Below are 17,538 nucleotides of genomic sequence, written 5' to 3'. Positions count from 1 at the left end.
AATCTTGCTTTTACTTCCAACTCTTTTTGTATTACAGGACATTAACTGGTGCCCTCTTTCTACTTCCTAATTCATCTCTTTCATTTCCGTCATATACACCTTGCTCGCCACCGTACTTGTACAAGTACAAATAGGAGGGGCGACAGAGGACAGCCCTGCCTGCAGCCTCTATTCAGGGTGAAATATCAAGATTTAACATCATTGTTAATGATACTGGCACATTGAGATGTATAAAGGAGCTGTATCCATGATATGAATTCACTGCTAAATCCAAATTTGATCAGAACTGCAAACAAATAATGCCATTCGACTCTATCGAACGCCTTTTCTGCGTCAACCGATAAAACAACTTTCGGTTTATTAGTGGTACCTTTAGAGTAAACTATATTCAACAGAGTGCGAACATTGAACATGGTCATTCTTCTGTCTGCCACCACCTCAACCGGGTCAAGGGCTAAACCAGAACTGAGCTGGTATTTTGAATGATCTTGTTCAGCCTCTTCCTATCCACTGTGGAGCCACTGCTTTCCCAGCTGACCACCCCAGAGAAAACAACTGGTGCCACCATTGTCCAAGAAAGTCTTCAGTAGTGCCACCTGCACTCCAAAAGGCTGCAGTAACGTTGGAGAAAACTCTTTGTGTTGTATTCATTGAAGGTAGAGTGTTACTGAATAATGTGAACAATCTGATTTGACAGAATTTGCTAATAAATGACCAAACCCTAACCAAAAGAAAAAAACACTGGAACTGGATTCATTGCTTGCTACATGTTCGGTACATCACGCTATCCACACCAAAAGTAGGGCTCCACAGTGGCAGCTTTAAGTGAGTTTTTAACAGTTTTAGCTGCATTAGCTGTTGAAGCTAAACAAACAAATTAGTTGAGATTAGCCAGATACTTGTTTCAGATGTCATCAGTCCAGAAGTTTCAGTGACTCAATTTCTGTTGTGTTTTTTATGAATAGATTGAGACTGTAAATATTTGCACTATATCTGTCTTTTTGTATCTGTAACTCCACAGTCATTATGCAACGTCACCTCCACAAAAAGTAGAATCAGCTTCAATAAACTACATTTCAGCTATTTAGATGGCCACAGGACTTCCTTTATATAGAACTTCTCAAGTGCATGAATCACAATCACCTGCTCTCACACACATTCACAGACCAGTGGAGGCGGTGGCCTAAGGTCCTGAGCAGATACAGACTAAAGTACCCAGACAAAAAAGTATAGGCAAATAGTTTTATTATGGTAAATCAGAGATAAATACAGAAACACATTTCATTATCTCATTTTCAATTTAAATAATCTCATTGACAGCAACCTGCTGCATATTCTATTTGAGTCAAGAACAATCCAGTATTAATGAAAATGAAACACAACTTATATGTACCTGTGGTATCCTCTTGTAGTCCGACGTCAAAGGCCAGTTTGTCAGTAGATGAGCGAGAGGTGGAGAGGCAGCACAGGTACTGAAGAAAGAGAAAGAAACCAACATATCAAATGCCCACAACAGCACATTCTCTGAGAAGGTGTTTGAACCCTCATAATGGCCTCATAGTCTTTACTGACCATCCCACTGTAGGAGTGTCGTAGTAACACGGCGTGTCCATACAGGAGCGTGCGATGGCCTCCGCCCTGAGCTGCCTGAGACACCGTCCATGGGAGGGAGGGAAAAGAAACAGAATATAATGGAAATTATTATTAGAGCATTCAGTCTGAGAAAGATGACTCTGGATTTCAGTGGATGGTTTTCAGGCTCCTGCAGATCTTGATGAAGATGTAATAAAGTATTTTAAACTGGCTGTAACATGTCTCATACCCAGGACTACGACAACAGCAGATTTTGAGACAAAGAACCTATTTTCCTGTTCTTCCTCAGCCTCTCCTGGATAGAGTTGACACAAAAATGAGCACAAACGTCATATTCACAGCTTTATCTCCAGAAGACTGCAGGAAGTTAGATTTTTTTCAAACTCTGAGTCACAGGGATCAGACAGGACCCAATTGCAGTCCTCCGAGGCAGAGTACGTTTAACCAAGTCTTTATTAACAATAGACATCACAGACCGACGTGAGATGCAGGTCGCTCCTCAACCTGAGGTGCACAGCCGACCTGGACTCCAGACAGCGAACAGGACGGATGAAACATCGATGACTAACAGACCAACAATGAAGAAACACACAGACAGGACATAAATAGCTGGCATGGTAATGACTGTAGACTGGCTACAGATGTGGAGCTGGACCACCCAGAACATGTGACCCGCCCACTATTAAAGAGAGATCCTCAGCCTCGTCCCTTGCAGGTACCCAGGCACGTTCCTCAGGGCCATACCCCTCCCAGTCAACTAGGTAAAGGCCACTACCACACCAGCGAGCTGCCAGGAGCCGCCTGACAGTAAAAACCCCCTCACCCTCTACAACACAGTGAGGAGGAGGGGCTCTGGAGGAGGGAACCAGTGGGCTAACCTGGGCAGGTTGAACCTTTGACACGTGAAAGATAGTGTTGGGATCTCACAGGACCACAGAAAGTTAATATGTCATGATACACAGTAATGACATATGAATTCTGACCCAGGAATGTGATTGACCATCACACTCAGTTGGGGGACCTTTTACCACAGCATATCCTCCCCCGGTTTCTGCTCACAAGACACTTCCACCATGCAACTGATTGGTTGAAGCTCTCAGGATTCAACACCTTCGAATCCACAAACACTTGCAACAAAAGGCTGCAAAAGCAGCCTTGGGGAGAGTCTGGCAGTGAGCTTTCTCCTGTGAACACTGTGAGAAGAGCTGCTTCACAGCAGCTCAGCTCACCCAGCGTTAGCATCCAGCTAACACTCACCCAGCGTTAGCATACAGCTAACACTCACCCAGCGTTAGCATACAGCTAACACTCACCCAGCGTTAGCATCCAGCTAACACCAGAGGCCAGCAACCAGGGCCTTCACTCCTCTGCTGACCCACCACGAGGGTCAGACCTTCCCCTGATCCAGAGACCAGCACCCAGAGTCTGATCTCCCATCAACCAGGAAAACCAAGCAGTTCCTCCAGGACGGACCAGGGACCCTCACAGAACTTCTTTGTGTTTTCCTCACCCAGCAGGAAAACCATCACAGACCTGAGCGACCAGCTCCTCAGTCTGGACAAAAGGAACAACCAGGAGCTGCAAAGAAGGACTCCTGAAACATCAACTTCATCTTCTTCTCCTCAGCCTGCAGAACCAGCAACCACAGTTAGCAGGAGGTGCTAACTACAGGAGAAGACACCAGCTTCCCTCCAGCAGGACAACAACTGAACTCCTTCAAGGAAGTGGGAACAACAACTGGGCATTATCCCAGTGAGCCTGTTCTTTTAAAGGACACGCTGCAGCTCTGTGCCCGTGCTGACCGCAGTACAAACACATGCCGCTGGTCAGGAGCCGATGCCGCTCCTGCGTGGAGATGCCGATGCAGCCAAGTTGCATCGGTTCCTCCAGAATCTGTGCAGCACTCGGCGCTCACTCCGACTTAGAGGCGAGGCGGAGAGGGGCATGATCCTTTCGTGTGTTCGTGGCTCCTCCTCTCAGTGAATCCGTCTTCCTGAGATGATCACGGACCGTCAGACGATTATCCATCTTGACCGCCAGGGCAATGAGGGAATCCAAGTCATCCGGGAGATCCAATGGTAAAAGCACTTATGCATTTCTTCTGTTTTGTAAACTATGGAGTTTGTTTGTGAATTTTTTATTTTGTAAACATGGCACACTTCCTGCTGTCTTTTAAGCCTATATGCCAGTAATTTTGTGGATGCACTCCCAGCCTCCCAGTACCTTTGCTTAGTGTAAATTAGTTTATTCTGGATTTCTTGTGACAAAATGTCATTAATTTCTGCCCTTTTCTTTTTAATTTCAGCAGTGATTTTACCATCTAATGTGTCTTTATATTCTCTCTCCAATTTTTCCAAGTCAGTTTGTAAATTATTAAGTGTTGCCTGTTTCAATCTTTTTTTCTATACTGATCTTGCGATTAGTTTCCCCCTCATAACTGCTTTGCATGCGTCCCACAGTACCGACGGAGACACCTCCCCATTGTCATTGTGTTCCACATAATCGCAGATCTCCCTCTCAATTTCATCCTTCATTTGACCATTAAGTACATTTGAGTTCAGTCTCCACAATATTGTTTTTTTCTCTGTGCTCGTAGTTAACTCCAAATACACCGGACAGTGATCCGACAAATCCATCACTCCGATGTTACAGTTTTTACCTTATATCTATCCTTGGTATAGATTAGAAAATAGTCAATCCGTGAATACACTGAGTGTGGTGCTGAATAGTAGGTGTAGTCTCTTTTAGATGGATTAAGTTCCCTCCATATGTCCAGAATTCCTAAATGCATTATTGTTTTTTGAATTTTGTTGCCAACAACATTTTTATGCTGTACTTTTCCAGATGAATCCAGATGTGAGTTCAGCCTCTGATTCAGATCACCTCCCCCTATCAGCATCCCTTGTCCCTCTGTTGTCACCATAGTAAAGATTTGTTTAAAAAAAGTCCAATCCGACCCCGGGGCGCATAAACATTCAGTAAGGAAACCATTTCGCCGTCTAATCTTCCGACCACCAGAATATATCTCCCCTCTTTATCTTTGAAAAGCTTCAATTTTTCAAAATTAATTTTGCTTGATATCAGTATAGACACCCCTCTTCTATGACCTGATTTATATGATGATGAGTATTCCTGATTATAGCCGTATCTCTTTAACTTTTCATGTTCCCTATTTGTTAAATGTGTTTCCTGTAGGAAGATTACCCCAACACCTTCTTTCTTCATTTTACTGAGGACCTTGCTCCTTTTAATTGGGTTACACAACCCATTAACATTATAGGAGGCTACTTTCATATGACCATTATATATATAGTTTTTTTGACACAGCTCTCTGAACAAAAACACTTTTTACCCCATATGCTACAACAACTAAGAACCAAGGAACAATGGTTAACACAAGAACATGAAAAAGAAAAAAGAACAAAACAAACAAACAGGATTTCCAAACCTGAGGTCTCACAGTTTCCAACCTTTTTTGAGCCATTTCCCAGCTCGGAGGGAATGTCCCCAGCCAACTGGGGGCCCTCGTGACCTTTTTTGGTCCTGTTCGTCTTCACAGTCTAATAGAAAACAAATTTCCCCAATTGAACTTAACTTGGAGATCAGAAAATATAACACATCTATCTTGTGCTGGAACACTTGTGCTAAGGGTTGCCGTACGTGTAGCCCCCCCTTAGTCCTCCTCCGTGGGTCTTCTAAAGGCCTGTAGTTTCTCCTTGTATCCTTTTGAAGAGGTTTGAGGTTGGGCCTGGCTGCCCTCTCCTTTCTTTTTTTGCCACATCAGACGCAGGATCTTTTCCATTGGGTCCTCCGCTGGTTTGATGATGTTCACCCGAAACCCTCTGTCCACCATGTCTCTGGTAGCCTCTGCTGCTGTGGTGTAGAGACGCGTCTCTCCCTCGTAGTAGACGCAAAACTTTGCTGGGAATGGTGTTTGAAATCTGATTTTCTTCTCCCTTAATGCTCTTTTTGCTTCAGCATACTCCTTTCTCTTTTTCATCACCTCAGGGGCGTAATCATGATCCACGTAGACCCTCTGTCCATCACAGAGGAAGCCCGTTTTTTCCCACGCTTTCTTTATAATTTCTTCTTTACACTTGTAGCTTAAAAATGTAACTACAATTGATCTTGGAGGTGCATTGTTGGGTGGGCGGGGGCCAAGCGCTCTGTGGGCTCTCTCCACACATATGAGGTGGGTAGGGCCAGGTTCTCTCTGAGTAAGGCTTTGACAAAAGCACCCACCGACTCTGCTCCATCCTCAGCCCCTTCTTTGACCCCGTGTAGTCTAATGTTATCTCTCCTGGCCCTCCCTTCTTGTTCAACTTGCTTCTCTTCCAACTTTTTATGAAGCTTAATGAGTTCACATGTCGCTTCCTCCACACTCAGGACGCGCTCCTCCGCCTCCTCAATCCGGCTCTCTGCTTCGTCAATCCTACCGTTAGCCGTTCTGAGGTCCTCTCGGATGCCATGGAGGCTGTCCACCGTCTCACATATAAACTCTCGTATCTCGTGCAGGGCTGCGTCCAAGTCCGACATTTTCTGGTGTGTTTTGGTCGTTTCGGGTGCCTCCCCCTCCGCCTGCTCGGGCACCTCCGACTCACTCTCCGTCGGGCACGTTGTTAGCTTAGCATGCTCCTCGTCGTCGTCATTTACCGCTCCGAGTCCAGCCTTCATCGTAAACCTTCTGTGTCTCCCCTTTGACATGTTCACAGCCCCTGACACTGATGTAAACCATCTATTTTAACCTCCGGCTGTAGACTTAAGGGGCTTTTTCTGGATTCGTATCGGAGAGCTGTGCTACTAAGCTGCTGCCATGCACAACCCGGAACCGCAGACCAGTGTTTTTCAACCTTTTTTGAACCAAGGCACACTTTTTTGTTTGGAAAAATCTGGAGGCACACCACCACCCGAAAATGTTAAAATTGAAAACTCTGCAGCCTCTATTAACAATATAAAGTCTTTCTCATCAAATTTTTATCAACAGGAATCCAGTAAATCCAGAAACCAAGGACTTTTTTTTAATTTTTACTCCCTCAGTGTGAAACCTGGACCTGATGGATGAAGAGCTGAGATCCTGGTTCACATTCTTCCTTTTCAAAAACTTCTCCATCACTGTCACTGACACAGTACTTTGATACAAGATGGTAGCAGGAGGTGGAGATGAACCACACTGACGTCTGTCACTTTACATTTCACCGGCAAAGTTCTGTGCTGCCCTCTAGTGGTGAAGAGTATTTATACAGGATTACTCTGCAACACACTGCTCTCTCAGCTGACAGCGGCTGTGAGAGCAGTGTGTTTTTTAGAAAAAAATGTGAAATTGGATAATAAATTGGAAGACCAGAAGACGGGATATTACACCTGTCACCAGGACCTATGGTGAGTCCAGGTTCTGTCACTATGGCCCATGTTTGTGGAACAGCCTGCCGGAGGGCCTCAGGGCCACAGGGCCACAGAGACTGTTGGTGCTTTTAAAAGCTGTCTCAAAACCCACTTTTTTAATTAGCTAACTATTTTAATTACTTGTCATTCTTTTTTTTTTTATGTAGTTAATGTTTTACCTTAATCCTTTATTTCATCTATGAATTCATTTTATAAGTACTTATTTTTATTGGTTGATTATTTTTACTTTCTATTTTCTTATCTTTTATTTTCATTTATTGATTCACTTTATTCGCTCCTATTTATTTTACTCCAGTGTCTCCTCACGGGGGCGCTCTTCATCGGGAGTTGAGTCTGGTCTGCCTGTGGGGGGCGTCATTCTGGCCTTGGCGGTGGAGCTCAGCCTGTGGTTCACTGACCGTGGTGGGGGCGGTCCCTGTGGCGGGGCCCCCCGTAGCTGTAGGCTGTGGCTCCTCTGGGTGCCCCGAGGGTGGTGTTTTCTCTCCAGGATCATCAGTGCCTGGCCATTCTTATATCAGTTTTATATACATCTTTGTATTCTGTTACTGCCAGTTAGGGTTAGTGTGTGTGTGGGTGGGTGTGTGTATGTGTGTGTGGTTGGGTGTGTGTATGTGTGTGTGGTTGGGTGTGGCTGTGTGCATGTTTCTATTTTATTTCTATTTTTTTTCTACTTTTGTTTTATCTGAAGCACTTTGAGTTGCAGGTATGATTGTATGAAAAGTGCTCTATAAATAAAGTTTGATTTGATTTGATTTGATCAAACAGGCTGACTCACTTCCCATTTTTAAAACCTCTCTGAAAACGCACTTTTTTCCTTGGCTTTTAACTCAGTCTGAGAGGTTGATTTTTTATTGTTTTTTACAGTTTTTAATTATTTGTATTGTTTTAAATAGTTTTTATTGTTCTACATATTTTTTTACTCTGTGTTGTTAATTTGTATTTATTTATTTATTTCTGCTCCTGTCAATGTTCAGCACTTTGGCCAACTGTGTTGGTTTTTAAAGTGCTCCATAAATAAAGTTGAGTTGAGCTGAGAGTTGAGTAAAGAAAAAACAATTATATATTTTACATTTTTGCGGTGCATTGATTCGCACTGTCTCATCACACCATAAAGGTTGTGGGACACCCAGTGTGGAGTTTGCGTGTTTTCCCCGTGAGTCCTTGGGATTACACCTGCTGCCCACTGATAGCCTCAGCATTAGCTTTTCCCCATCCAATATCGCTAAACTTATGTATGTTTATTGGAGGACAGAAACCCCATCAGTCTTACACTTATTCATCCTTCTCACAGCACCATAAAAGTGATTAACATTAGCCTCAGCCTGTTTTCAAAGTAGTTTCTATTAGCATTAGCATTAGCATCTTTCAGTTAATGTTTGCTTGCATTTGCAAGAGCTGGCTGTATGTTGGGAGATTCACCCAACTGATACTGGAACTGGAACATTTCTTTAAAGAGGTGCTAGTATTGACATTATAGAGCGTTTTTTTCTACGAACTCATGGAACTTCAGCTAATGTCCACGTATGTGTTCATGCGTGTGTTCACACTCACCCCCTCAGCCTTCTCCTCGGTGTTGGCCAGCATCTCTTGGAGGGCTCGTACAGACAGTGACTGCTCCAACACGAAGGTGCAGATGGACAGATCAGGAGGAACATTCTAGAACAACAGAGCAGATCATTTCTTTATACAAACGTCTAAATGGTTCAGATCTGGAATCCATCTCCTGGGATGTCTTGACTCAATCAGACTTCTCAGCTCCTCTGGATCAAACCGAAAGCATTCTGTTTCAAAGTCAGAACCAGACAAGCAAAATCTGCATTTAGTTTTTATTCTGTCGACATTTGGAAGAAATTCCCTGAAAACTGTGGGCCAACTTTATCTATGAGTATTATTTTTAATGTTGCATGTTTTAAGTGTTGGCCATATTTCACTGTATTATGGACTGAGGCGAAAAGGTCAGGCCTCCGCAGGGACATCAGGGACTCCGGAGGCCTCCTGAAATTCATATATTAGCCCAAATTTGACCCACTAAACATGCTCAAAAACTCACCAAATGTGGCACTCATGCAAACGATATCTCCTCTGAGGGCGAACGTTGTGTCGGCTTCAAAATAATATGATAAGACAGAGGAGACTCTCCTGATCAATAATCTAGAACACTTTGCTTCATTATTGAGCAGTTTTGTTTCTATAAGCCCTCAAAGTTCCAAATGCCAAATCCCAGCTGCGTCAAACAGCATCTCCAAGGGTCTAAAGTTTATGTCTGAGTGCTTCCAAACAGACTGAAAGACTGTGAATTTTGCTCACAAGTAATATTAATTTTATCCAAATATTTGCCCGAAAACTGTGGATTCAGAGGACTTGTTTCCAAAATATTTGGATAAAATCCATCCTCTCACACTCTGATGACATCACTAACTGCAGGTGGTCAAAACACTGCTGCGTAATTCCACACCCATGATTGCGCAACACCCAGATTGTGATATTGAGATCATGTAAGTTATCAAAGCAATAATCTGCATTGAACAACTTTAAATCAACTAAAACCCAAATGCACTTTTTATAGTCCATTTTCAGAAACTTGTAGTTCGTTCCCTTACCAAGGCAGACGTCACTGACTTGCGCTGCCATCACATTATTATAACGTCGCTAAGTAAAGGTGCATTCTGACTGCCACACCAACGTGATCGCATTTCACTAACTCCTGTAGGAAGCCTCCTAACATCTTTCCTTAGAAAAAGCCCTGCAATTAACGCAGTTCTGTTCACTTACAGGTTTTTTGCTCTCTTACTTGTTCAACTGGTGCAGCCACACCGAGCCACCCTGAACCAGCCCGGCTGAAGAGCAGTAGAATAGTGTGCAATCGGGGGCAGAATATTAAAACAGAAAATTTCACATTAAAATGTTGCCTGATTGCTGTTGGAAGCACCAAAAGTCATTTGCGCAATTAGTAAAGCAAAATTTTGCTAAACATAAGTTACCATGTTCACTGACCAGCAGCTCACCAAACTGCTGAAGCTGGAGGAAATACTTGAAATTTGCAGGTAAAAACCATTTCCTTCTCACTCCAGCTTTCTCTTTGAGTGTCATTTGTTTTTGTGTAGGCCAAAAACTGCTCATTTCACTGAACCGGTGTTCTCGTCTGGATGGCCCTTGTGACAAAAACAGTGTTGACCCAAAGCTGAAAGTTATGAAAATGGTCTTTGGATTTCAATAAAATATTGTTACATTGTATAGATTGTGTTGTTATTAAAATGCTTTGATCCATTTCATAATTTTTTTTTAAATACTTAGTTGTGTTTTGAAAACCAAACAGGTCATTATTAAGGCACAGAAGTGTATTTGTGGTCAAATGTGACAAGTCAGTGATGCAACATTGACTTTCTTCCAGTTTATTATAAAAAAAAACCTTGGTATGTTGAGAAAACTGAAAGAATGTTTGTCAAATCAAATCAAATCAAATGATTTGTAGAGCACTTTTCATACAAACAAAAATTGCAACACAAAGTGCTCCACATAAAATAGAAAAATTTAAATAAATAAAATAGAAACACATGCACGGACGCACACACACACCCACACACACACACACACCCACACACACCATCAACCCCAACTTCCCGTAACATAATAGTATAACTGATATAAGAATGGTACAAGAATGGCGTAAGAACGATGTAAGAATGGCCGGGCACCATCCTATGGCTAATGGCCCATTCTTGGGCTAATGGCTAGTGGCTAATGGCCCGAGGATAGTGGAAGTGTCATTCCACCATCCTAGGGGGCCGGCCACACTGAGAGAAGCCACAGCCTACAGCTATGGGGGCCCCCGCCACAGGGACCACCCCCAGCCAGCCGGTCAGTAGCCTACACCACGGTCAGTGAACCACAGTGCTGAGTTCCTACATGGCCAGAACGAACCCCAAGACGACGCCCCCCACAGGCAGACCAGACTCAACTCACCATGCAGTGAGGAGACACTGGAGTAAAATAAAAAGGAGCTGATAAAATGGATACATAAATGAAAATAAAAGATAAGAAAATAAAAAGGAAAAACGTAAATAAGATCTTATGAAAGGAATTCATTAATGAAATAAAATATTAAGCTAAAACATTAACTACATGAGAAAAAAGAATAACAAGTAACTAGAAAATTCCCGCGGAAATTTTATTGTGCCTGCCACCTGCCGCCCCCTGCTGCCGAGCGAGGTAGTGTGAAAAATACGTGGAAATCATGTCATTAGCTACTGATTCTCGATCGCAGCGCCAGCATGAGGCTACACTCTAAATTTCAGCTCATTTGAACAAACTTTTTAGCATGCGATGCTAGCAGCTAGCACCGATTTAAGTGCGTGGAAACCATGTGGTCAGCTAGTAATTCTCGATCGCAGCGCCACCACGAGGCCACCCTCCAAATTTCAGCTCATTTGAAGAAACTTGTTAGCATGCGATGCTAACACCTGCAATATAAGTACGTGGAAACCATGTCATTAGCTAGTGATTCTCGATCGCAGCGCCAGGACGAGGCCACCCTCCAAATTTCAGCTCATTTGAACAAACTTGTTAGCATATGATGCTAGCAGCTAACAGCGATTTAAGTGCGTGGAAACCATGTGGTCAGCTAGTAATTCTCGATCGCAGAGCCACCACGAGGCCACCCTCCAAATTTCAGCTCATTTAAACAAACTTGTTAGCATGCGATGCTGAACACCAGCGATTTAAGTACGTGGAAACCATGTCATTAGCTAGTGATTCTCGATCGCAGCGCCAGCACGAGTCCACCCTCCAAATTTGAGCTCATTTGAACAAACTTGTTAGCATGAGATGCTAACACCTGCGATTTGCCTGAAAAGCGCAGAAGTTACCTCCCAGGTGTGGCTGACCTGGAATCTGGAGTTTTATGACATTCTGAGATGGTAGGCCAATTAACTTAGCGCGGCGGCTAACTAGCTAGTGCGCCATGATCGCAGCACCCCCGTGAGACCACCCTCCAAATTTCAGCTCAATTGAACAAACTTTGTAGCATGCTAATTGGCATGCTAACAAGTGTTGATGCTGAGTCATTGCCATCAGCATTAAAATGCATTGAAAAGTATGGTGCCTAAGCTACTGTGTGTGTGTGAGCACTGTGTGGTCAGCCATCATGTTATTGGTCCAGTCAATCAGAGGAGCCGTGTGTGTTGCCAGGCAGATTTGGAGCAGCTTGTGTGATGTCATGGAGCCGGCTCCTGATTGACAAGCTGCTGCAGGTGGCAGAGATTATGAGACCTTATGTGAGGGAAGAAGGGGTTTAAGTACAAACGCAGGTCCCAAACAACTGCTTATAGTTGGAGAACCGTGACACTTGGGTGAAAAATTCCTTCACCGTGGGCGTCGGGAGAAGTTGAAGGACGTGCGGTGTGGTTTCCGTGTCCTCACGAGATTCCGTCTCCCCGTGAGGACTTGAAACAAATGGCTGAACTTTGGGGATTTGGGGAGAAAATGACTCGTCAAAATGTATTGGCGCGGATGAGACAGAATCCTGCGCTCCCTGTCAATTAAGTCCACTGGAGGAAGAACCGTGTCTCTCTGAGACAAAAGTGTCACCTCGTGAGAAACACAAGGCCTATAGCTACATTTTTATGTATAATATGTTGAGAAAGACAAAGAAATGTGGCCGTGGCGACGAGATAAAAACTTTTTTTTTTCTGTAAAACGGCAGTTTCTCTCCCTCTAACTGACATCTCACCCTCTAGCTTTTCCACATACACACCCATACAAAACTGGAAAAAGGAGGGAAAACTTGATGACATTCGAAGGCTGACAGTTGAAAATTGGTAAAACGTGTGAGAAATCTAAGGACATATTTGAATAGAGGACAAGTGCGGCAACGTTTTACGAGTAAGTTGGAGTCTGTAGCTGAATATTTGGCGACGTGATGTGGCGTGGAAAAAGTGTGATTTTTTTTCTGTTTTTTCTTGGCTCCCATGTTAAGCGGATGTAAAAATCATTGCCGTTTTTTACGTGTTGTTCGGAAGCCGTTTGCGATATCCATAATCCAAATGGATGCACAGGATTCCCGATAATTGCGCACGTTTTGATATATCACTGTGTACGTCCTCCAAACGGTGTGGGACTAGTAGGCCGGCAAACTTTGTGGGAAGAATAAAAATAATTAAAAAAAACGGCGCTTTCCCAGGATTGTAATAATTGTGCGATGCCTCTTAAAGAGGCAGGCACAATTAATTAAAATAGTCAACTAATTAAACGCTAAATTAAAAAAGTGGGTTTTAAGACTGCCTTTAAAAACACCAACAGTCTCTTATCAATCTTAAAACAATCCTGAAACACACAGGGAGCCATGCAGTAATTCTAAAACAGTTGTAATGTCCCGTCTTCTGGTCTTCGTCACTCGTGCTGCAGAATCCTGGAGCAGCTGAAGGCTGCTGGGAGCTTTTAGGGTAGAACAGAAAGCAAGGCACTACTATAGTCTCACCCTCTACAATAGTCTAATCTAAAATACAGTTAAAAATGGTGTCTAATGGCCCTGTGTCCTCAGGAGACACAACAATGTACAGCTGTGTATCATCAGCATAGCTGTGAAAGCCGATGCCATGTCTCCTGATGTCATGTCTCCTGATGACATGTCTCCTGATGACATGTCTCCTGATGCCATGTCTCCTGATGACATGTCTCCTGATGACATGTTTCCTGATGCCATGTCTCCTGATGCCATGTTTCCTGATGCCATGTCTCCTGATGACATGTCTCCTGATGACATGTCTCCTGATTTCATGTTTCCTGATGCCATGTCTCCTGATGACATGTCTCCTGATGACATGTTTCCTGATGCCATGTCTCCTGATGCCATGTTTCCTGATGCCATGTCTCCTGATGACATGTCTCCTGATGACATGTCTCCTGATTTCATGTTTCCTGATGACATGTCTCCTGATGACATGTCTCCTGATGACATGTCTCCTGATGTCATGTCTCCTGATGACATGTCTCCTGATGACATGTCTCCTGATGCCATGTTTCCTGATGCCATGTCTCCTGATGACATGTCTCCTGATGCTATGTCTCCTGATGTCATGTCTCCTGATGCCATGTCTCCTGATGTCATGTCTCCTGATGACATGTCTCCTGATGACATGTCTCCTGATTTCATGTTTCCTGATGACATGTCTCCTGATGACATGTCTCCTGATTTAATGTCTCCTGATGACATGTCTCCTGATTTAATGTCTCCTGATGCCATGTCTCCTGATGACATGTCTCCTGATGTCATGTCTCCTGATGACATGTCTCCTGATGTCATGTCTCCTGATGACATGTCTCCTGATGACATGTCTCCTGATGCTATGTCTCCTGATGACATGTCTCCTGATGTCATGTCTCCTGATGCCATGTCTCCTGATGTCATGTCTCCTGATGCCATGTCTCCTGATGACATGTCTCCTGATTTAATGTCTCCTGATGACATGTCTCCTGATGACATGTCTCCTGATTTAATGTCTCCTGATGACATGTCTCCTGATGCCATGTCTCCCGATGACATGTCTCCTGATGTCATGTCTCCTGATGACATGTCTCCTGATGACATGTCTCCTGATGCCATGTTTCCTGATGCCATGTCTCCTGATGACATGTCTCCTGATGACATGTCTCCTGATTTCATGTCTCCTGATGACATGTCTCCTGATGCCATGTCTCCTGATGTCATGTCTCCTGGTGACATGTCTCCTGATGCCATGTCTCCTGATGCCATGTCTCCTGATGACATGTCTCCTGATGCCATGTCTCCTGATGCCATGTCTCCTGATGACATGTTTCCTGATGCCATGTCTCCTGATGTCATGTCTCCTGATGCCATGTCTCCTTATGACATGTCTCCTGATGCTATGTCTCCTGATGACATGTCTCCTGATGTCATGTCTCCTGATGCCATGTCTCCTGATGCCATGTCTCCTGATGACATGTCTCCTTATGCCATGTCTCCTGATGACATGTCTCCTGATGACATGTCTCCTGATGCTATGTCTCCTGATGACATGTCTCCTGATGCCATGTCTCCTGATGACATGTCTCCTGATGTCATGTCTCCTGATGACATGTCTCCTGATGCTATGTCTCCTGATGCCATGTCTCCTGATGCCATGTCTCCTGATGTCATGTCTCCTGATGACATGTCTCCTGATTTCATGTTTCCTGATGCCATGTCTCCTGATGACATGTCTCCTGATAACATGTCTCCTGATGCCATGTCTCCTGATGTCATGTCTCCTGATGCCATGTCTCCTTATGCCATGTCTCCTGATGACATGTCTCCTGATGCTATGTCTCCTGATGCCATGTCTCCTGAGGACATGTCTCCTGATGCTATGTCTATTGATGCCATGTCTCCTGATGCTATGTCTCCTGATGTCATGTCTCCTGATGACATGTCTCCTGATGCTATGTCTCCTGATGCCATGTCTCCTGATGACATGTCTCCTTATGCCATGTCTCCTGATGTCTTGTCTCCTGATGACATGTCTCCTGATGCTATGTCTCCTGATGCCATGTCTCCTGATGCCATGTCTCCTTATGCCATGTCTCCTGATGACATGTCTCCTGATGACATGTCTCCTGATGCCATGTCTCCTGATGACATGTCTCCTGATGTCATGTCTCCTGATGACATGTCTCCTGATGCTATGTCTCCTGATGCCATGTCTCCTGATGCCATGTCTCCTGATGTCATGTCTCCTGATGACATGTCTCCTGATTTCATGTTTCCTGATGCCATGTCTCCTGATGACATGTCTCCTGATAACATGTCTCCTGATGTCATGTCTCCTGATGTCATGTCTCCTGATGACATGTCTCCTGATGACATGTCTCCTGATGCCATGTTTCCTGATGCCATGTCTCCTGATGACATGTCTCCTGATGACATGTCTCCTGATTTCATGTCTCCTGATGCCATGTCTCCTGATGACATGTTTCCTGATGCCATGTCTCCTGATGTCATGTCTCCTGATGCCATGTCTCCTTATGACATGTCTCCTGATGCTATGTCTCCTGATGCTATGTCTCCTGATGACATGTCTCCTGATGTCATGTCTCCTGATGCCATGTCTCCTGATGCCATGTCTCCTGATGACATGTCTCCTTATGCCATGTCTCCTGATGACATGTCTCCTGATGACATGTCTCCTGATGCTATGTCTCCTGATGACATGTCTCCTGATGCCATGTCTCCTGATGACATGTCTCCTGATGTCATGTCTCCTGATGACATGTCTCCTGATGCTATGTCTCCTGATGCCATGTCTCCTGATGCCATGTCTCCTGATGTCATGTCTCCTGATGACATGTCTCCTGATTTCATGTTTCCTGATGCCATGTCTCCTGATGACATGTCTCCTGATAACATGTCTCCTGATGCCATGTCTCCTGATGTCATGTCTCCTGATGCCATGTCTCCTTATGCCATGTCTCCTGATGACATGTCTCCTGATGCTATGTCTCCTGATGCCATGTCTCCTGAGGACATGTCTCCTGATGCTATGTCTATTGATGCCATGTCTCCTGATGCTATGTCTCCTGATGTCATGTCTCCTGATGACATGTCTCCTGATGCTATGTCTCCTGATGCCATGTCTCCTGATGACATGTCTCCTTATGCCATGTCTCCTGATGTCTTGTCTCCTGATGACATGTCTCCTGATGCTATGTCTCCTGATGCCATGTCTCCTGATGCCATGTCTCCTTATGCCATGTCTCCTGATGACATGTCTCCTGATGCTATGTCTCCTGATGACATGTCTCCTGATGCCATGTCTCCTGATGACATGTCTCCTGATGTCATGTCTCCTGATGACATGTCTCCTGATGCTATGTCTCCTGATGCCATGTCTCCTGATGCCATGTCTCCTGATGTCATGTCTCCTGATGACATGTCTCCTGATTTCATGTTTCCTGATGCCATGTCTCCTGATGACATGTCTCCTGATAACATGTCTCCTGATGCCATGTCTCCTGATGTCATGTCTCCTGATGCCATGTCTCCTTATGCCATGTCTCCTGATGACATGTCTCCTGATGCTATGTCTCCTGATGCCATGTCTCCTGAGGACATGTCTCCTGATGCTATGTCTATTGATGCCATGTCTCCTGATGACATGTCTCCTGATGCCATGTCTCCTGATGTCATGTCTTCTGATGCCATGTCTCCTGATGACATGTCTCCTGATGACATGTCTCCTGATGTCATGTCTCCTGGTGACATGTCTCCTGGTGTCATGTCTCCTGATGCCATGTCTCCTGATGTCATGTCTCCTGATGCCATGTCTCCTGATGTCATGTCTCCTTGTGTCATGTCTCCTGATGTCATGTCTCCTGGTGACATGTCTCCTTGTGACATGTCTCCTGAAGCCATGTCTCCTGATGACATGTCTCCTGATGACATGTCTCCTGATGACATGTTTCCTGATGCCATGTCTCCTGATGCCATGTTTCCTGATGCCATGTCTCCTGATGACATGTCTCCTGATGACATGTCTCCTGATTTCATGT

At 44.4% G+C, this 17,538-nt stretch overlaps 1 protein-coding gene across 1 annotated transcript in view; it reads right to left on the bottom strand.

Moving 5' to 3' along the window:
• ryr2a (ryanodine receptor 2a (cardiac)) overlaps positions 1–17,538 on the bottom strand; it is a gene marked incomplete at both ends in the record, with an annotated part of 435,130 nt that overhangs the window by 369,473 nt on the left and 48,119 nt on the right. Inside the window, 3 exons of the mRNA XM_080517507.1 lie at positions 1,394–1,472; positions 1,573–1,647; positions 8,518–8,652. Of these exons, the coding sequence (XP_080373633.1) occupies positions 1,394–1,472; positions 1,573–1,647; positions 8,518–8,652 (289 nt within the window). The remainder of the gene's footprint in view (positions 1–1,393; positions 1,473–1,572; positions 1,648–8,517; positions 8,653–17,538) is intronic.

Source organism: Blennius ocellaris (assembly GCF_963422515.1).
Source record: "Blennius ocellaris genome assembly, chromosome: 21".
NCBI lineage: Eukaryota > Metazoa > Chordata > Actinopteri > Blenniiformes > Blenniidae > Blennius > Blennius ocellaris.
Note: the sequence above shows the minus strand (reverse complement) of the source record. Positions and strands in the feature narration are given on the sequence as shown.